The sequence below is a fragment of the Prionailurus bengalensis genome, chromosome B1 (genome assembly GCF_016509475.1).
Source record: "Prionailurus bengalensis isolate Pbe53 chromosome B1, Fcat_Pben_1.1_paternal_pri, whole genome shotgun sequence".
Taxonomy (NCBI): Eukaryota; Metazoa; Chordata; class Mammalia; order Carnivora; family Felidae; genus Prionailurus; species Prionailurus bengalensis.
In genome coordinates, this window is record NC_057344.1 from 203109049 (window position 1) to 203129752 (window position 20704).

At 60.6% G+C, this 20704-nt stretch overlaps 1 protein-coding gene across 23 annotated transcripts in view; it reads right to left on the reverse strand.

Moving 5' to 3' along the window:
- ABLIM2 (actin binding LIM protein family member 2) overlaps positions 1 to 20704 on the reverse strand; it is a 139803-nt gene that overhangs the window by 86676 nt on the left and 32423 nt on the right. For all 23 annotated transcript variants that reach the window (XR_006296227.1, XM_043573056.1, XM_043573073.1 and 20 more), the window contains exons 2-4: positions 13710 to 13853; positions 6990 to 7173; positions 166 to 281 (exon numbers count right to left, since the gene is read on the reverse strand). Coding sequence is in view for 22 of the 23 variants with exons in the window: in XM_043573056.1 (XP_043428991.1) it covers positions 166 to 281; positions 6990 to 7173; positions 13710 to 13853 (444 nt within the window). In the remaining variant the exon portion in view is untranslated. The remainder of the gene's footprint in view (positions 1 to 165; positions 282 to 6989; positions 7174 to 13709; positions 13854 to 20704) is intronic.

The following is a 20704-nucleotide window of genomic DNA, read 5'->3' on the forward strand; positions in this document are numbered from 1 at the left end:
TTGGAGGTCCAGGAGCCCCAGAGACTTCTGTCCCCGGTCCCCTTCCTGTGTTTGTCCACAGTCAGGGGTTCGTTCCCACGGCCTGCGCCCCGGGAGGTCAGGTCCCTCCCGGACACCGCGAGCCAGCCACCCCCTCCCCCCACATACCGCTCGGTGCCCACTTACTCCAGAGGCCCTGGGACAGGTGCACGCTGCCGCCCGCTGTCTTGGGCAGGGAGCACTTCTGACACACGCATTCCTTCCCGTTGAAGGTCACTCGGTCCCCAGGCGGGAAGGGCAACCTGAAATAAGAGAACGTGTGACCGGCCAGCATTGCCTCCGGCTCTTCTCCCGGGGCGGGGGGGGGGACCGAGACCCCCTGCCCCGTATACCACCGCTTCCCCGGGGGCCTCGCGCAGACGGGTGCCGCAGGCTGAGGACACGCAGGGCCCCCCGGCCTGCTGCGAGCCCAGGCCAGTCGCCCACACCTAAGCCTCAGTTTCCTCTCTGTGCAAACAGGCAGAATCGCAGCACCCCGGTGAGGGGCAGCGAGGGCCAGCCCCGTGCTTGGCTCACGGCAACCAACCTGGCAGCGTCGACGACTCCCTCCTCCATTCGACCCTGCCTCCTCTGACCGCCCAGGATGCTGTGTCCAAATCAGTCCAATGATAATGGCAACGGCGAGCATTTATTGAGCACCTACTCTATGCCAGCTGCCACGTCTTACCATAGACGCCTCACGTGCATGCCTCATTTAATAACTTTAGGACATTTGTCCAAGCTGGAGTTTGCTTCATTTTTGGCTCCCTAGGTGAGAAAACCCAAGTTCAGAGAGGATAGTTAACTTTTCCAAGGACACACAGCAGATGCGTGTCAGAACCGGAGTCAAAGCAAGGCCTGCCTCGCTGCAGAGCCGCATGATTTACCTACTGAGGCCTCTAAAAAGTCAGTGCCTTGTAAACTGTAGACAGTTTAATTTTTGAAACTACCCCACTGAAATATCGTTTACCTGGATTGCTGAGCGTTCTGGCACTTGCTGAAATTCTGCATCCAGAGTGAATCCCAGCCCCGGTGCGAGGTAGGTCATGGCCGGGGGCTGCCCTGAGCCAGGCTGGAAGGGGCAGCAGGGAGCCTACTAGCCTCCTTCACCGAGGACCTCCCCTCTGGGAAGGTGGCTGCTCTCTGGTGAGCCAGGGACAGGCCACCCGCAGTCAGGGGCCGGAAGACGGACCCGAGTGTCCTGCCCGTGTCCCATCCCGGCCACCTGCTGCCTCTGAGCTCCTGGCAGCCCCCGGGCCACGTTCCTTCCCCGGCTCAGCCTGGCCGGAGAAGCCGTGCTCTGGGCCAGGAGCCTGCAGAACTCTCTGGGCCAGGAGCCTGCAGAACTCTCTGGGCCAGGAGCCTGCAGAACTCTCTGGGCCAGGAGCCTGGACCAGCACATGCCCTTTCCTCTGGTTAAACCTGTGTCGTCTCCACTTTGCCTTCTCAGGGCTGGACAGTCCATGGCACTCCCCAGGCGCTCAGCAGGTGCCCGGTAATGCGTGAATGGGTGAGTGAACGAGTGAATGACCAGAGGCCCCCAGGAGGCCTAACTCAGCCGTCCTCACCTGGCTGGCCTCCCCACGAGGCCTGCCCGGTCACACCGGCCCCAGGCCAGCCCGAACCCTGCAGCAGGGGTCCCCCCAACAGAGCCTGCCATCGCCCCCACCTTGTGCGGCCGGTGGTCATTCAGCAGGTGTGTTCTCGGGTCCCCACTGGGCCAGTTCCTGCTCTTGGGGACCGAAGACAAATACAAGCTGAGCTGGCCTATCTCCCCAGGCTTGTGAGACAGCCCCGCAGACCTGGTTGCTCGGGGCCTGGAACCTTCACAGCTGACGCCTTGTGCTGTGTCACCTGTGGTCAGCGCTGTGCTCTGCTGCTCCCTCTTAGACTCTTGCATCTGGCCTGCTAATATGCGGTGTTAGGACAGAGTGGGCATGTGCACTCACAGGGTCTCTGGCTGTGTAACCCAGAGCAGGTTACTTACCCTGTCTGAGTCCTGTTTCTCACCTATGAAGTGAGACTGAAAATACCTGTCTCATCAGGCTGCGATTCATCCACCCATCCACCCATCCATCCACCCATCCATCCATCCATCCATCCATCCATCCCTCCATCCCTCCATCCATCCATCCATCCATCCACCCATCCACCCATCCATCCATCCACCCATCCACCCATCCATCCATCCATCCATCCACCCATCCACCCATCCATCCATCCACCCATCCATCCATCCCTCCATTGGACAAATTGTATGGAAAGCTCTAGCATACTGCCTGGGACCATGAGGGGCTGAATAAATGATAGCTATTACTGTATTAGCTCAACTTTATTGAAATACACTTTGACAAATGTTCCCACTAATGTTATCAACACCACAGTCACGATATGGGACATTCCATCCACTGCAAAAAGTCCCCTGTGATTTTCTGTAATGACTCCCCCACCCTCCACCACCACCACCCTTGACCCCAGGCAACCGTGGTGGGCATTCTGTCGCCATGGATCGGATATGCCTTTTCTGGAACTACATATACACGGACTCACACAGGACATAGCCTCTGATGTCTGGTTCAGCGTCCTGCCCCCGACATTCACTCGCGTGCTGCACACATCATTAGCTTGCACCTCGTTACTACTGAGCGGTGCTCCCCGGACAGGTGAGGAACACGATTCCATTCACCGTTGACAGACCTCTGGGTTCTTTCCAGTTTGGGGCTGTTACAAAAAAAGCTGCTAAGAATGTTCAGTGACAAGTCATTCTGTGGTCACGTGCTTTCACTGTTCTTGGGTATGTACCTGGGGCATATGCTAACTCTGTGATTAAGTTTGTAATGAACCACCAAACTGATCTCCAGAGAGGTCGCACCACTTGGCATTCCCGCCGGCAACACGTGAGGGTTCCTTCAGGCTCATACCCTCGCCAACAATCGCCGTTACCTTCCGTTTCCGTTCTAGACGTTCTGGTGGCTAGCTGATGGTTCCTCACCATTTCAATCTGCACTGTTTTATGTGCTTATGGCCATTCGCCTATATTCTTTTGTGGAGTGTCTGTTAAACCTTTCTGCCCATTTTCCGTAGGATTTTGGTTTACCTTCTTGCTGCTGACTTGTAGAAGTTCTGTACATATTTGGATGCCGATGCCTCATCAGATATATATTATTCACCAGCTGATGGCTTGCTCCGGAACTTTATTGATAGCGTTTGACATTATTTTTCTTCCTTTAACTTTCCCGTCACGCGGGTGTGTTGGCAACAAGTTCTCTCAGCTTTTGTGTGCTGACAGAAGTCTTTATTTTGCCTTCCTTATTTGCGGGGGGTGGGGGGACACATTTATTGATGTCATTTTAATCACACACTACAGGCATCCCTCAGAGATACTACGGGTTCAGTTCCAAACCACTGCAATAAAGCAAATATTGCAATAGGGCAAGTCAAATGGATCTTCCGGTTTCCCGGGGCGTAGAAAAGGTATGTTTGCATGGTGGTCTATTAGATGTGCAGTAGCACGAAGTCAAAAAAAAACCACGTGCGTACCTTAAAAAGTACCCTGTTGCTAAAAAATGCTAACCGTCACCTGAACTTTCAGTAAGTCATAGTCACCGATCGCACATCAGCCCAACAAATATAAAACTGAAAAAGCTTGACATGTTGTGAGAATGACCGAAAGGTGACAGAGACACGAAGGGAGCAGATACTGTCGGAAAATGGCACCGACGCGCTCGCTCGATGCAGCACTGGCACAACCTTCCATTTGTAAAACACGCAGTGTCTGCAAAGCACCATAAACCGAAGCGCCACAAAGTGAGGGGTGCCTGTGTGACATTCATGTCATTCAACGTGGTTTCTAGGGTACTCAGACTTGGGCGTTTATCCCCACAATCAATTTGAGGACTTTTTCGTCGCCCCAAGCAAGAAACCCCATATTCCTTAGTGGTCTTGCCTTCGCTTTTGAAAGTGTTTTGCTTTTTGCTTTTTTTCTTTTTCGGCGCGTGGCCGGGTGGGCGGGAGGCTTGGCACGGAATTGTTTGATTTCTTTCTTGTAAGTCTTTAAAGATACTAGCCCATTGTCTTCTGTTGGGCATAGTTTTAGGTGAGAAGTCTGTCATAATTCCTTTGTTCCGTTGTCTGTGATGTGGGGTTTTTTTTTCCCCCCCTTGCTCCTTGTTAGATTTGTTACTATTTTTCAGAAATTTGATTACGACGGGCTTAGTAGGTTTCTGTTGTGTTTATGCTACTTGAGATTCATCAACATTCCTGGATCCACGGGTTAACAGTTTTCACCAAACTAGAAATTGTTTAGCCGTTATTTCAATTATCTGCTCTTCCCCCACCTCCTGGATCCCCCCCCCCCCGCCCTTGGACAGGTAAAAAGATCCTTTATTCTCAGATTCCTGAACCTGTTCCCGTGTTTCCCAGTCTTTTCTGTCTCTTTGCTGTAGTCTGAACAGATCCTACGGTTTTGTCTTCAGGTTCACCAAGCCTTTCCTCTGCAATACTTACTCTCCCGCTAATTCCTTTGAATTTTCGTCTCAGAAATTCCACTTGGTTTCTTTTCACACGTCCTGTAACGCTCCCACTGATCTTCACATTTTCCTTTAAATACCGAAGCATATTTCCCATACCATTTCAAGCCACCGGCTGCTACTGTCACATCACTCCCATTTCTGGGTCTACTTCGATTGACTCGCTTTTCTCCTGGCTTTGGGTCGCGTTTTCCGGCTTCTTCTGCGACTGGTACTATTTGATCGGATGTTGGGCGCCGCGTTCTACGACGCCGAGGCCTGGACCCCACTCTTCCTATGGAGTGTGCTGGGTCTGTTCTGGCAGAGGCTCATTTGCAGATCAGCGCGACCTTTTGGGGGTGTGACCTTTCTCTTTGTTTCAGCAGGTTTCACACGCAGGCTATTTTAGCCCCACTGCTCGGGCACGACCCTTTTGGCAGCCCCACTGCGTACCTGGGTGTGCAACAGCCCCGTCACAACTTGAGCGTCTCCCAGCCCTGGGAACGGTTCAGCTTACAGCGATCTGGTCACTCTCTGTCCACCTGGTGAAATGTCCTCTCCGCCCGGGTGGCTCTGTGTCCAGTCAAGGGCTCAGAGGCGCCCCCACGTTGCTCTCTGCACTCGCTCTGCGGGGCCCCCTCCCCTCCGGAGTACGGCTCCTGCTGCTCGGGTCACCGCCGCCTGACTCGGTCTCCCCTCCTGGTACTACGGCTCCAGAAACCGTCTCCGGGCACAAAGCTGGGTATTTTCAGAGTCTGCTGCCTGTGTCCCCAGGCTGAGTCCCAAGCAGCCTGTGCTCCGGTGCCTGAAAACAGTTGTTTCGTGTATTTTGTCCAGTTTTATAGTCGTGTACAGAGGGTGGTAAGTGCGACGTGGCCAACGCAGCGTGACGGAACCGTCTGCTGTTGTTTTCAAAACAGGAGATTGTCCAGAGGTGATCCTTCCAGCCAACGGTGACCACGTCTCCTCGTCTCTAAGCTACGTGCACAGAAACCAACTATTTGATAGTCCTGATGGGAACTTTGGCCTGAACGTGGCTCGAGGGCACAGTGACTGTCACTAGAAACGTTCCTTGTCATCGTTCCCCCGTCTCTGCACCTCCCTGACGAAAACATCCACTTCTGTCTGGCACCAAGGCTGTAACTACAGCCAACAGCTCAAAAACTGCCCTCGAAACTGGGTGTGGTGAGACAGAGAACACAGAGCAGAAGTTAACTCTGGGGAGTTTTTTTATTATTATTCTTTGTCTCGCAGAAATGGAACATGTTCCTGGGACTGCTAAGCCCCCTGAGGTGCAGGGCAGAGGGGGGAGCCGGGCTGTGGCCCTGCCATGAGGATCAGGCCCTCAGTCTATCTCCAGCGACCCTCCGCCTCACCCCTGCTCTGGGCCAGGCACAAGGCGCCACAGAGGAGGCAGGCCCAGCCCCTGCCCGCACGCAACTCCAGAGACCTGCTGCTGCTGGGAAGGTGCCGTGGGGCCCAGGTGAGCACCTGTGCAGGGCACAGTGGTGCCCTGACGAGGGAGGGGAGCTGCCCCCCAGGGTAGGAAAGGCCCTGACGGTGCACCCTCGTACTCCAGGGTCTCTGGGTGCTGAGCCCTTAGCGTCTGGGCTAATGCCTCCCTGAGTCACCGGCACCGGCCCTGTACCAGGCGCACGCAGGTGCTTAAAAAGCCTGGTTGCAGGAAGGAAGGAACGAATGAATGAACGAATGAACTAGACCAGACTGCGAAGTCCTCTCAGCCAGGCTGAGGAGCCCGGACTTTCTCAGGGATGCCGGGGGGGCAGCGAGGGGGAGCGACAGACAGAGAGGCGGGGACCCCGGCGTGCAGGCTGCGGCAGGACCCCAAGCAGGCACGTGTTGAAGCCTCGGTGGGGGTCGCGGCTGGGGAGAGCGTAGCGAGGGAGGGGCCCTTCCCCAGATCCGGAAGACGCTCACGCTTGGGGGGCCCTGCCCCCGGGGTGCCACCCACAGATCGAGGACACGGGCAGCTGAGGAGGGGCTAAGCGTGGCCTCCACAGGCACCAACGCAAGAGAAGAAACGTGCGGAGAGTGCCGGCGGGGGAGGAGCTGACCGAGGGGGGCCGCGGAGGGCGGGGAGGGAGCTCCTTCCCAGAAGCCCAGAACGCGCTGCACTCTGTGTCCCCCGGGAAAGAGGGCCTGGGGGCCTGGTCCTGTGCTGGGGGCAAGGGGTGGACGCCTGCAGGGTCGGGGCCGGGCGAAGATGTGCCTCGGTGCAGGTCCGCCTGCGGGCCCTGGGCTGGGACCTGCCTCTGCTCCCAGCTGTGGCCCAACAGGAGGAAGGGAGGGGGAGGGGGGAGGGAGGGAGAGGGAGGGGGAGGGGAGAAGGAGGGAGGGGGGAGGGAGAGAAGGAAGGAAGGGGAGGGAGAGAGGGAGAGAAGGGAGGGAGGGAGGGAGGGGAGAAGGGCAGGGAAGGCGCGGGGAGCCCGCGGCCTCACTCACCGGCACACGGCGCACACGAAGCAGTCGGGGTGGTAGGTCTTGCCCAGCGCGGACACCACCTCGCCCTCGATGAACCGGTCGCAGCTGAAGCAGCGGGTCCCGTAGAGCCTCTGGTAGTCCCGCGTGCAGATGTACTCGCCCTGGCGCACGAAGAAGCCGCCCTCGGCCAGGTCACAGCCGCACGCTGGGGGGCGGCCGGGCGTCAGCGGGGCGGGGACCCCGGGCGGGTTTCCCGCCGCACGCGGCCCCCTCCCCCCCCTTCCCCCCCCCCCCCCCCCCAACGACGCGGGTCTCGGCGCGCCCGGCGGACTCCCCGCGGAAGCTTCCGGAAGAGCGGCCCCCACCCGGGCCGGGAGTCGGGGCCGCCTCGGCCCCCCGGCAGGGAAGGAGCGCCGACGCCCCCGAGACCCTCCGCTCCCCGGGCCGTTCCCAGCACGGGACACAGCGGGCCCGGACGGCGCCCCGTCCTGGGCGGGAAGCCCCGCGGGGCGGAGGGCAGACGCGTCCCCGTGGTTGTCCCCAGGCCACCGAGGAAGTCCCGACGCCCCCTCCAATGTCCGTCTCCACGTCTCACTCCTGTCTCCCAAGGCCAGACTCCCACAGACTCCCACAGGCCATGGTCACTTGAGCACAAATCCTTTCCTCCCCTGTGCCCTCAACACACTTCTGGCCCCAGCCCCACGGAGGGGCTCAGAGAACTTTGCCAAGTGGGGAATGGGGCGACTTGCCTCAGGACAGCCTGCTGGTGTGCGTCCGGGACACCCATGCCTTCCCCTCCCCGCCCCCACACCCCCCTCCAGCCCTGGGGCACGTGGGAGCCATGCACGGTTTCAGAGGGAGTAGCCTATGCTCTCCCTGGCTGGCCCAGCCCCTCCCTGCTGGGGACCAAGAGGGCGCCCCTGCAGCTCCAGACCCTGCCAGCTGGGCCCTGGGTCCTCCTGGGTCACAGCCCCCAAGCAGAGTCTTGAAAACCACGTCCGTCCTTCCTTCCTTCCTTCCTTCCTTCCTTCCTTCCTTCCTTCCTCCTTCATCATGGTATCGCATCAGCACTTAAAATTTTTCATCAAAACATTAATTGATTGCAAAGGATGCTGCTTCTGGGGAATTCTGAGTATCGGCATCTTTCACTTTAACTCACGTCGTCCTTTCGAGCACATCCCGAGGGAGGTCTTGCCAGAGCGAGACCGCCAGCATCTTCTAGCAAAGCCCACGGCCAGCATTCGTAAAAGTGGAAACTTCACCTTGTCCCCCTTTTGCCTGGAAAGCCTAGTTCCCTTCTACTTCCCCAAAGAACCGCACGCGAACGTAACGCGTTTTAAGACCAGAAGTGCCGCCTCGCCTTCTCCGCAGGAAAAAATCCCAGAGTCAACGTGGACATTGATTTCTTAGGAATGTCTTGTGGTCACAAGGCTCTAAATATTTAATAAGTTATTCTGGATTGGGTTGTTTTTTTTTTTTTTTTTACTAAGATGAGTAGACAGCTAGCAAAGTAACACATACATTATAAATTTGGATGAGTCGTCGGAGACAGAGAAAACCTTTCTACGTAAGCTCTTGGTGCCACGGATGGTGTTGACCGAGGGGAACGCCCGGTGGCCGGTCAAGGGAGCCCCGACCGTGGAACCTTTTCGTGGTGCCCTGGGAGTCTGGGAGGCGAGGGGAAGCCTGGCGGCCTTCCTTCCGGACAGGTGCCTTCTCGGGGGCTCAGGTTTCGGAAGAGCGTTTGCGGAAATTTGGAGTCTGGAGACTGAACCTCTGGGAGTCGGGGTCCTCCCGGGGCCCGGTCCGCTCGGCCCGGTCCGCAGAGCCCCCCTCAGCTCACACCCCACTCAGTGCCCACCACCTGCCCCGTCGCCTGCTGCCCGGGGGCTCCGGCGGCCCTGCGGGGAGGGGAGCCCCCTCAGCTCAGCTCCCATCTCCCACACAAGGTGGGTGATGGGCCTCTCCTGGGTCTCCCCGACCCCTCGCCCGGGCCACAGGGTGGCACGTGCGGTGTGCCAGTTGTGGAGAGCAGAGCGGTTCTCCAAGGAGATGTGAGCTCTGAAGACGAGGTGAGACGTCAGCTGAGCAGCTGAGCCCAGACGCTGGAGCTGCCTGGCTTTGGACCCCAGTTCCGCCTGTGCCCTCGGCTGTGCGTCCCGGGCAAGTTCCTTAACCTTTCTGGGCCTCTGCAGAGGCCTCCCCGAGGCTCGGTCCTGCGCCTTCACTGTGGTCCTTCTCCAGAAACAGGAGCGGGGGACGGGGGGGTGGGGGGCTCTTCCCGGAATACCACTTAGCACGGACGCTACAGAACGTGAAAACCGCTCCTGCTCCCCAACCCGTCAATCTCTCTTCTGGGACTTCATTCCCAGGAAATGACCAGGAATACCCACAGAGCACTGCTGGCCAGTGTAGGCTGCAGCCGTGATGCAAACGACGTAGGCAATTAACGCGGGGCTTTGGAGCCAGGCAGCCTGGGCCGGAATCCTCCCTCCGCTGCTGCTCAGCTGTGTGACCTTGGGCGAGCTACTTAGCCTCTCTGAACCTCCGAGTCGTCCCCTGTAACATAGGGTTCGCTCAGCGCCGGACGGAACCGGCTTACGTGTCCGACAGCAGAGGAATGGCCAAGGTCACCGCTGGCCTTGCCTGTGAGGAATCGGGGCAGACACTGAAACTGATGTGGAAGGATTTGCATGATGGGGAAAGGGCGCCCACGGTCCAGGAGGTGAATAAATCAGGACACAGAAGAGTGTATGTAACGAGACCTCCGATCAAAGAGACTCGCGAGGGACGGGATGGAGGGGCTGCCTACTGACCCGAACCCGACAGGAGTCCCCTGGGGGGGGGGGCCTGGGGGGTGTTTCCACTCTCCCTTACGCCTCCCTGCGCTGGTGGGTGGAGGAGGGGGGAGGCAGCCGCTAACATCAGAGCACGAGGAAATGACAGAGGCGGCCCCGCAGCCTGATCTGAGTGCGCTGGCTCGGGGCTCACGGCCACTGCCAGCCAGGGCTCACCCCCGTCTCTGTCCGGGACCCTCCATCTGTACTAACAGGCCCCTGTCCCCAGAGCGACCTCCCTGCCACGGGGCCCGCGGGTCCTGGATCGCCCTGTGAGGGGCAGGCTGTGAAGAAGGGCACCTGCCCGGGGCCGGCAGACGAAGCTTTCCTTTGGTTCCGGAAGCCGTTGGTTGGTTTCTCGTAAATGCCCCGGGGGCACCCCAAAAGGAGAGAATGTGGGCATTTTGTACCACTCCCTTGTCACCCCCAGGTGCCCAGAGCAGCTCTCCGGTGGCGGTCCCAGAGAGATGTGCCCTCGCGGTCGACCCCACAGGCAGAGCCAGTGGGCTCGCAGCCCTGCCCACCTCCTTCCCTCCCGGGGGGGACTTTCCCGCCATCACGGTCCTGCTCAGCCCTGCTGCTTCTCGGATCAGAAAACGCCCGCTTGCTGGGCATCACGGGGGGATGTGGCCTCCTGCGGTCGTCACTTAGGGGCCGGGGCTGCGTTTCCAGGGCGCTAGGAGCAGGGTGCCATCAAGAGCCAGGGTCCTAAAAGCGCAGACCTTGGCCGCACCCACGAAGTCGAGGGGACCACCCTGGGTTCTCCAGGCAAATTTCAAGCTGTTGGTAAACACGCTTTCACTTCTCTCTTGAGGACCTACTACGTGCTGGGTGTCTTCCACGTTTGGTCACATGTTGCAGCGTGAGAATAGAGGCGACAAGATCCCTACACACAGCCGGAATCCCACGTCCCCGCGCGGTGGACACCAGTCTCCGGCCCCTGGAGCCTTCCCCACGCCCACCGTGGCCCTCCGCACAGAGGCCTGGGGAAACGAAGGTGGACCGGGGCCCTCCTCTGTCCACTGTCCCTGGGCCCCAGAGCCGAGAGCCTCCCAAGGACCCCTCCCCATCGCTCATTCTGCTCCAGCCCTTTCCCACGTCCACCGGGCACGCACCCCGCGTTCTCGTCTTCGTCCCAGCTGCTCCCTCTGGCTGCAAGGCTCTTCCCAAACGTCCCTCAAGTCTTCACTCAGGTCACCTCCTCTGTGAGGCCCACCCTGATTGCTCAACGGAAAACAGCAACTCTGCCCCTCTTCCTCCCTTCCTGTCTGGCACCTTCTAGCACATGGTAAGATGTACCTGTCCTGTCCGGTGTTTCCCGCCCGTCCCCCGTTTACCAGAACGCGATCTCCATGAGAACAAGGGTGTCCGTCGTGCTCACGGATGCGTCTCAGGCACCCAGAACCGCCGCCTGAGCGTGGCAGCTGCCCGAGAAATGTTGCTGTACAAACCCCGAAGTTAGAAACGTGCGCAGGACCCACACGAGCCGGTGGTGGCAGAGGTGGGATTTGAACCCAGACCTCCAAGCATCAAAGCCCAAGCCTGGGGCATCCATGAGGCAGAGTGTAATTACATAATTATTTCGTGGGCTCTCCCAGGTAAACTGAGGCACGCCAAACACGTGCCAAGGTGGCAAGAACCCATCCCACCGGGGCCTCTTGTGAGATGCTGTGGGCGCCTGGCACCGTGCCCACCCAGGGACGGACATGACTGGTCTCTGTGAATCGCCATCCTCCTTCTTGGTCCTCTGTGGCCCTGTGGGTGGACACATGACCCGGTTCTGGCCAATGAGCCATATTAGAAGTCTTTGGGAGAGCCTCAGGGAAAGGGTTCTCCCTGATCAAAGAAGGGAGAATCATGTGAGCAGGGAGGCCTCTGCCTGTGTCTATCCCTCTTCCCGAGTTGGATACTATCCTGTGAGGATGTGATGCTTGGAGCTACAGCAGCCACCTTGAGACCATGAGGAGAGGCACCTCTGCCATGCACAGGATGCGGGGGGGGGGGGGGGGGCGAGGGGAAGTGGGGGTGGGGCAGTGAAGAAACCTGCATCTTTAATGACCCTGTTGAGCCGTTAAGTAACCCAACTCTGGGGAAAGGGGCCACTTCCAGGCTTTACGTTAAGACGATAAACATCCGAGGCGCCTGGGTGGCTCAGTCGGTTAAGTGTCCGACTTCAGCTCAGGTCATGATCTCACAGTTCGTGGGTTCGAGCCCCGCGTCGGGCTCTCCACTCAGCACAGAGCCTGCTTTAGATCCTCTGTCCCCCTCCCTCTCTGCCCCTGCCCTGCCCTGCCCTGCTCTCTCTCTCTCTCTCTCAAAACTAAACAAGCGTTAAAAACCAGATGATAAGTATCCATGTTGTTTAAGACACTAGGAGTTGGGTATTCATTTTTATTCATCCCAAAGTGCCCTCAGTGACTCAGAGGCTTCGCGCTTTCAGAGAAACTGGATAGACGCCCAATCAGAGGCCGTGTAACCTTCACGCTTAAACAAACACGGTTCTTTCCAGCCTGCAGGCAACCTCAGCCGCCCCACGTCGTTCTGAGCAGGTGAAGCAGAGATGCCCCCACCGCCAAGGGCAGGGGCCCCGCTGGGCACGGCCGCCCGGCACGGCGTGAGGCTCTGTGGCTGCCTGCGCGTATGGGCAGCGGTCTCGAAAGGGGGCCCGCGTGCCCACGGGCTCCTGCCCCCCCGTGCCACCCCCACAGCAAGCGCTGGGAGCGGCTGCGGCGCACAGAGGCGCGTCCCGGGTGCCCGCCAGCACCACCCGCCTGCGGCCCGTGACGAAGGGGCCGCGGCTTTTCCAGGGCCGCTCACGGAGGACAAAGTGATCTGTCCCCCGTGACGCTGTGGGAGGGCAGGGGCTCCCCTCCTCCCAACCCCCCCGGGTCAAACCAGGACTCCGTTCTGATGCTTTTTATCGCGTTCCTAAGGCCTGTGCTTACGGACCATCCTTGGAAACACGGCGGCCACTTCCCCCGTCTTTTAAAGTCAGCATCGAAAAAGAGCATTTTAATGGATTTTGCTTTTCGGACACAGCAAATTGATCTTTTGGAGAGTAGAGAGAATTAACCCAGACAAATCCCTGGGAAGCTCTGATGAAAAGGAGAAGCTTCGGGCGAGGGGGGGTGGGCACTCTCCATCCGGGGGTGGGGCACCGACCACAGAAGGGGTGGGGGCATGGTCCGCAGCGGGGGAGCCGCGTCATAGGCAGAGGCGGTGTCCCCAGGACGCTGCAGGGTCGCCGTTCTCACACGCCCACACGGCGCTGCCCCGTCCTTTCCCAGAAAACACCACTTATAGACTGTGCCCCTCTGACAGGCAGGCCAGGGTCACCCTCAGACCGAGGGTCCCAGGACGCTCCCACCCCTGCCAGAGATGGTGTCGCCCCAGAGGTCCCTGGGTGGGGGCCACTGGGGGCGCTCGGGTCTTCCCTGGGCCACTGGCCCCCACAGGGCCCCCGAGTCTCCCACAGCACTCTGCCCGGCACCCTGCCCGGGACTCATCAGAGGCCACCATCCAGCCCTGGACGGGCTCCCACATCTCCAGGCCCCAGCCGCCCCCTCGAGTGACGGTCTCGGGTCCCTCGCAGGGCCGCTGGCACAGGGGGGAGCCTGGGCCCCCAGCCCCATCCCCCTCCGGCCCTGCAGCACCCCGCAGTCAAACCGCCGACCTGCGCCCCACACCGTGTGCACCTGCCCCTGCCGCCTGGGTTGGCCTGACGGGCTCCTCCTCACTCCAAGTCAGAGCCCAAACACCACCTCCTCTGCGAAGCCCTCCCTGGAAGCTTCCAGACCCTTCCTCACCCCCCACCCCCAGACCTTAGTTTAGCGGGTGTATCTATGTCCTCACAAGACCTCACCCGTCTCAGCAGGGACAAAGAACAGAGACCGGAGATGCTCACCTTTACAGACAAAGCACTTGATGTGGAAATACTTGTTCTGGACCCTCAGCACCTCTCCCTTGCACACATTTCCACACGTGTTGCACAGGATGGCCGTGCTGGGCGACTTCTCCAGGGGGCTGTGAGCAGCCTGGGGCTCCGACACTGCGGGGGGAAGAAAGGCCACGTTAAAGGGTGGGACACACCAGGCGCAGGTGAGTAAACCAGTGACTGTGCTCGCGCCCCCCCCCCCCCCCGCCAGCTCAAGCCCCATAGGGCGTCAGGGCACAGGCCCATCTTCTTTCCTGGGGGACCACAGAGAATCAGATAACTTGAGGCCATCTGGTCAACCCCAGTGAGCGGCTCCTGTCTCTGGCGCCCCACACGTGGGCCATCCGTCCCCCATCGCTGTGTGCGCGCCTGCCGTGGTGGGGAGCTCTCGACCCTGTCCCAGAGGGTGTCCTGGTCTCTTGCTGCGTTGACCGGCAGGGCCTCAGAAGCAGCCCCCTCCCCCCGCCCAGTGAGCCGGGCATCCCGTCTACAGCCGGGAGACCCACAGTCCTCTCTTCTGCGACAGCAATAACCATGGTCCTCCTTGGAGCACGCTTCAAAGTCCCTCTGTGTCCCGGGGACGTGAACCTGAGTACTGGTGCGGCCCTCCTTCGAGCCAGCCACGGCCTGGGGTGTTTGTGGAGGTGTAGAAACCCACCGAGGGGCAGGTCGGGGTGGATGGTCAAAGGGCCCGGCTCTGGGGCTCTTGGGGTCTGGGGGGGCCATATGCTCCTCTCCCACATCCTCCAAAAGCACCTGTGGAGGCCAGCGGACAGGACACAGGGGCCCACAGCAGGCCAGCCCCTTAAGGAGTCCCAGCCTGGCGGTGAAGACAGCCCAAGGGGCAGAGCTGATGCCGGGGGAGGCCCAGGGGCTGGGGACCAGCAGAGTCGCTTGAAACACAGGGAGGAGCCGGGCGATGGCAGAGCTGGAGGCTGGCACGGAGGCCTGCTGGGCAGAGAGCATGGCCCACGCGGGGACCTGAGCCAGCTGGATCCTTCCGACTCAGGACCAACCCGAGAAAGCCAAACCTGCTTCTCTGACCAGCCGTGTGGTCACCCCTTTCAGCGGACTTCCCGGCCTCCTGGCCTCCCAGCCTCCCCGGCCTCCCAGCCTCCATCAGACCCACCCCAGCCTCTTTCCTCCTCTGGGAAGCCCCCCCCCACTGCTCTGCCCGCCTCTGGGGCTCTGGCAAAAGCAAGTGAGGGGGGACGACCTCCCGCTCCAGCCAGTGCTGGGGAGACAGCTTTGACTTTCTCATTTGGGGGGTCTTTGCTTATTTTCACATCTTCTTTTTATTTATTTTATTTATTTTTATGTTTATTTATTTTTGAGACAGAGAGAGACAGAGCATGAACAGGGGAGGGTCAGAGAGAGAGGGAGACGCAGAATCCGAAACAGGCTCCAGGCTCCGAGCCGTCAGCCCAGAGCCCGACGCGGGGCTCGAACTCACAAACTGCGAGATCGTGACCTGAGCCGAAGTTGGACGCCCAACCGACTGAGCCCCCCAGGCGCCCCTATTTTCACATCCTCTAATGCCACCCTCCTTTCTTGGTCTGGACAGGGTGCAGGTGGTGTACCTGGGGCAGGAAGCCTGCAGGAGAAAGCCCAGGTGGGCTGAGGGGTGCGGGGTGGCCGAGGAAGGACCTGCCACACTTCGTTGGAGCACTAAGCTACTTGTACCCACGCACACCCACGAACACGGTTGTCTAACGCCAGCTTTGAGCGAGCACCACACCCTACCCCTTGCCCCCCAGGACCCCGCATCCCGGCGGCCCCCCATGCACCAGGGCGGGGTTCCTCTCTGCTGCGGTCCCCGCCCGAGGTGGGGACACTGCGTGGGTGGCACAGAGGGGGAGCGGGCCATGCTGGGGACAGCAGGCTGTCTGAGGGGGAGAAGGCTGTGAACACCCCGAGGGTAGCGGGGTTCCGGCTATCTGGGGACGAGAAGCAGGTGCAGGAAAGGAGGGGAGCGGCATGGGAAGTAACTTGGCGTCTCTCTGGGCCGGGAGTCAGCGCCTGCCTTGTGCCTCCAGAGGGATCCAAACAGCAGACTGCGGGCGCGGAGCCCGGCGGGGCCCCTCGAGTTCTGCTGCCCCCCTGCAGCCACAGCGACCCCCCCCGCTCTAGCTGAAGTGCCAACACTGGGCTCTCCCTGTGATTCTCCTTCCTGCAGAAGGAGTACAGAAACTGTCTCATCTACGACTTGATAAAATTAGCGGAAGAAGGCAGGGGGCGGGATTTGAATTTAAGACTCGAAATTCAAGACTGGGCTTCAAGTTAAGACTCCCCTTGCGGGATGAGCCGCTGGAATCCGGGTTTGAAGCCGGTGAATGGCCCGGCGGGCCATGGAGTCACCCTGTCCTCCTCCGAGGCTCCATGGAGACTGTGCAGGGGCGGTGGGGGCGGGGGGGGGGGGCGGTGCAGGGAGGACTGAGATCCTCGACACTGGACACTGTTATCTTCTCATCTGTCAGGCATACAAAGGACAACAGCCGACCGTCTGTCCGTGAGCAGACAAGCAAGTTTTTATACTGCTGGGATCTGGCTCAAGGCCAGCGAGGGAAGGTCACTGTCAGAGTCCCGGTGGGGGGGTGGGGGGGGAGTGCAGGGCGTGGGGGCAGATGGCCTGGGCGCAGCCCCAGCCTCACCTCCTACGTGCTGTGACCTGGAACGTCCAGCCTTCCACGCAGCTGTCCCTCCGCCCGGCTGCCTCGTTCAATCACCTGCCCCAGAGCGTTGCTAGGATGTGGGCTGGGTGCACAATAGCTATTGTCATTTTCCAGAACACACGGCCTGACACCCTCAGTTGCCTGGCTCCTGGAGATATATCTGACCTGCGGGCAGAGCTGCTTTAAGACACGCTTTGCTGAGGGGACCCGACCCTGCCCACGGAGGAGGGGACCCTCTAAAGCCTCCTGGGACCTCCGGGGCGGTGAGAGCGGTGCTGCTGCCCTCTGGTGGCGGGAAGAAGACACTGCGCCACGGAGACAGCCGTGGGCCTCGTGCACAGGTGTTCCCTCCGGCCGGGCACCTGCCCGGATCCCACCCGTGAATCCTGCAGATCTGTGGCATGGGCCCTCTGACCCCCCGAGACGGACTCACCCCTTGCGCCTCCTGCACATGCCCACTTGTGCAAGAAACCCCCGTACGCAGACCACGCCGGGGTATGTGTCCTCGGTGAGCTGTTGTCCCTGATGCTGCTGAGGGAGCTGAGGCCCGAGAGATGGCCCAGGCCCAGCGCGTGACGACACCCAGGGTTTTCTCCACTCGGCCCCGGGACAGGGATGGGCTGTTCTGGGCAGCCCTGGTGTCCGGGGTGTGGGTAGTACATTAAAAAAAGAGAATTCTCGAGAAACTAGCTACCAAGCCTCAAAAAGACAGGGAGAATCCTACACGCACGTTACCAAGAGAACGAGCCCGCTACGGGGCTGTAGGATCCCACGCACAGGGCATTCTGGAAAAGGCAAAACCATGGAAACAGGAAACAAAGATCAGCGGGAGGGGTGAACGGGCACACAGAGGGCGTTTACGGCCACGAGACCCCCGTGGGGACACCTGTCACGGCACACTCGTCCCGCCCGGAGTCACCCCAGCGGAAACTTCAGCTCATTCTACGGCAAGCACACCCCACCACCGCAAGATGCAAACCCCGGCGGAAAATTCCGGGTGTGGCGTCCGTGGGAACCCCGCTGTCTGTTCGGTGTTGCTGTGGACGGACGGCCACTCTAGGAGACGACGTCAGGGAAAATTTTTAAACGAAAAGGAGAGAGAGAGAGAGAGAGAGAGAGAGAGAGAGAGAGAGAGAGAACGGCCACGCCGGAGCCCTAACCACACGCACAGCGGGCTCTTCGCACTACAGACCCCCAGCCGTGATCATCACGTAAAACATAAACACGAGTGGCACGAATCGATCCCACAAAGGGCTGTGGCCATTTAATCCCCCTGTGCTAGTGAAATCCCGGCACCGGGGGGCCTCGCAGGGAACAGGAATTACTACAGGCACCACCACTGCGTAACGCCCGCGGTCACAGGGGAGGGACGCGGCCAGCGCGCCCTGACTGGGGGCCGGCCCCGCAGCCCCCGCGATGCCCGGCAGCCCCTCCAGGCTGCGACCGTGCTCTCTCCCCAGGAGAAGCCGTGTGCTGCTGGAGCTGGGACATCCGGGGGCGGCCACGTGACCTTGGAGAGCTGACCGGATCCCAAGAAGCCTCAGTTTTCACATCTATAAATTGGAGCTCGGTCTCCTGAGGAATTGTTTTAGGCTCCATTAAAGTCGAGGAAGCCCCTGGTGCAAGGCTGGCCTGGTGGCCCCCAGGTCCCCAGATCTCAGGGGCCTCCCCGCAGCTGGGGGTGGGGACGGGGAGGAGGCTGCCAGGAGGGAGACCGGAAGCTCCCAGAGGGCCATGCCTCGGCTCACATCACACGCCAGCCTCGTCTGTAGATGTCCCCAGATTTGCCTCCACGCTCCAGTCACCTCGTGATGTGGCGGGGTAGACGACGGAGGGGGTGGGGGGGGGGCGGAGAGCCGTACTGACGCGAGCTATGCCCCTCCCTGGCCCTGACACCTTGGGCAGGTCACATGCCCTCCGAAGCCTGTTTCCACCTCCGCGATGGGGATAGGCATTCCCAGATGGGGGACCCCGATGCATCTCCCACTTCCCAGACCGCGAGGCACCTGCCGTTCGTGATCCTCGGGACATTTCCAGCCGTTTCTTCCGTTTTCTCATGTTGGTGCTGGTGTTCTGTTCCTTCCCCGAGGGTCCAGTTCGTGCTGGAGCCCGAGCTGGCTGTGCCTGGCGGGGCCAAAGACCCACAGTCCCTGGTCATCCGGTGCAGGGTTTGCTCCAGACGGACACGCACCTCGGTACAGGACGTGGGACCCTGTGCGCTCCGGTTCTGACTGGACCCCACGGCCCCGCCAGCCGTGATGGCTTCGCTGTGCTCTCCCCTCTGCTGTTTGCATCCTGCAAACCACCGGCCGGGGTTCCAAACTGCGTGACTGTGTTCTAATATCGACTAGCCTCATAAACCATGCCTGCACACCCACTCCTGAGACTCCGATATACCCAGGGTGGGTCCCAGGCACACACGGGGCATGGACCTGTGTGCAATCAAGGAGAACTTCCGGGAGGAGGTGACACGAGGTAGGCGGGTGCCTTCTGGGTCCTCAGCAAGGGCACGTCACCGTGCTCATTTCCATCACAGTCCCGACCGCGCTGGGTGGCCCCCGCCCGTCAGCCTGTGTGCCCGCCTCCCCCCGCGTGGAAGGCCCCCAGGGCCAGGGGCCAAGTCTGGGAAGTGTGTGTCCCTTGGGCCCGGTTTGGGGGAGATGGCTCTCACACGCCCCACGTGGCCATAAGCATCCCTGTGGCTCGCGCACCCCTCCGCCACGCGTGTTTCTTGGCGCTGGTTTCCTAAGTACAGAGTTAGTGACGCCCCCACCCCCGTGCCCCGGAGGGTCTGTCTGCCCTGCCCTCAGAACGCTGTTTTACATGCTGTGCCTCAGGTCAGGAGTAGGTCCCGCTCTCTCTCGCCGCCCTCCCCAGTGCCGCGTGTCGGAAAATCACTTCAAATCACACGGGAGCACTCCCTTCGCTAACCTACTTACGGGCCGACTGCTAATTATAATCACAGAGCTGGCCGAGGCCATCGGCAGCCTGGGCCCAGCAAGCAGGCTCCCCAGACGGGCCAGAGGGGCGATCCTGTCTGACCCTTCCAGGAAGTCATTCATCCAGTCCTCCACCAGCGCCAGCGAAGACGCTGCGGGCACCTGCTCCCTGCCGAGCTCGGGGCTGGGCCGGGGCCCCAGCAGTTCCCGCCCCCAGCGGTCTGCACTCCAGGGCACAGAGTTGGGGGACAGAAACACCCCACCCAGAAGCTCGTTGCACCAGACGCCTGAACTCCCGTAGCAGCCACCCGCAGGCCCGTTTCGATACCCACACCATCGGACCGCAGGGACCCCTGTCCTGTGGGGATGCCACCTCGTGGGAAGCTGTTGCCTCCACCCCCCGGGAGTGGAGTGACCTGGCCCTCGGCCGGTTCCCCACAGATGTGGCCTCTGGTTTCTCTGTGGGGCTGAGTGCGCCCACACGAGCCCTTGACCTGCCCCAGGACCAGACTGCACTAGGCCGGCAGCGATCAGCTCTGCTTGGCCGGGTTCTAGGACGGGGACGTGGGCTCAGCACAAACGTTCGCGGGCAGAACTGAGCATGTGAAAGTGCTGTACACTCCCGGCCAACTTCTGCCCGACACCATGACGTCTGGGGGCAGAGCCACCGGGGGTCCCCTGGGCCCCGCTCAGGGCCGGGGACACGGCGGTAAGTGTCTGCTGGGTGGCTGAGCCGAACCTCCTCTCCTGTTCACCCCACTGCGCTGAACGTCCCCTTCACCCTCGGGGGCCCCGCACCCAGCCCAGCGCCTGGCACCTGCTAGGCGTTCGAGAAATAGGACGAATCGACACACACCACACTGAACTGCAACATTTTGGGACAGGTGCCCGTCTCCACCTGCACGCCGCGTGCCTGGGCATCCGGCGATGTGACCGCCCCTCCTTCTGGAGGTCTGGACGCTCACCCCTCCGAGCAGTTCCTGGAGGCAGATGCCCGTCCCACAAAGCTCTTCTCCAATGTGGTTTTACCACATCTCCCACTAAGTGTCGGGGTGGGAGACCCCTCCCGTGGAACACGGGTGGACATCTGGGGACGTCCTCGGCCAACAATGTGATGGAAACAACTCCACGTGGCTTCCAGGCCAGATCATCGCGCCACAAACTTGCTTTTAAGGACGCGCATTCTTGGAGCCCAGAGGCCACGCTGTGAGGAAGCATGACCACCCCAAATACAGAGGGATCGCACGCAGCACGCACGTGAAGCTGTTCTGGCCGCCAGCCACGTGGGCCACCAGCCACGTGAGCCACGACGCCTCCAGGGGCTCCGTCATCCCCAGCTCTCGGGTCACCCCCA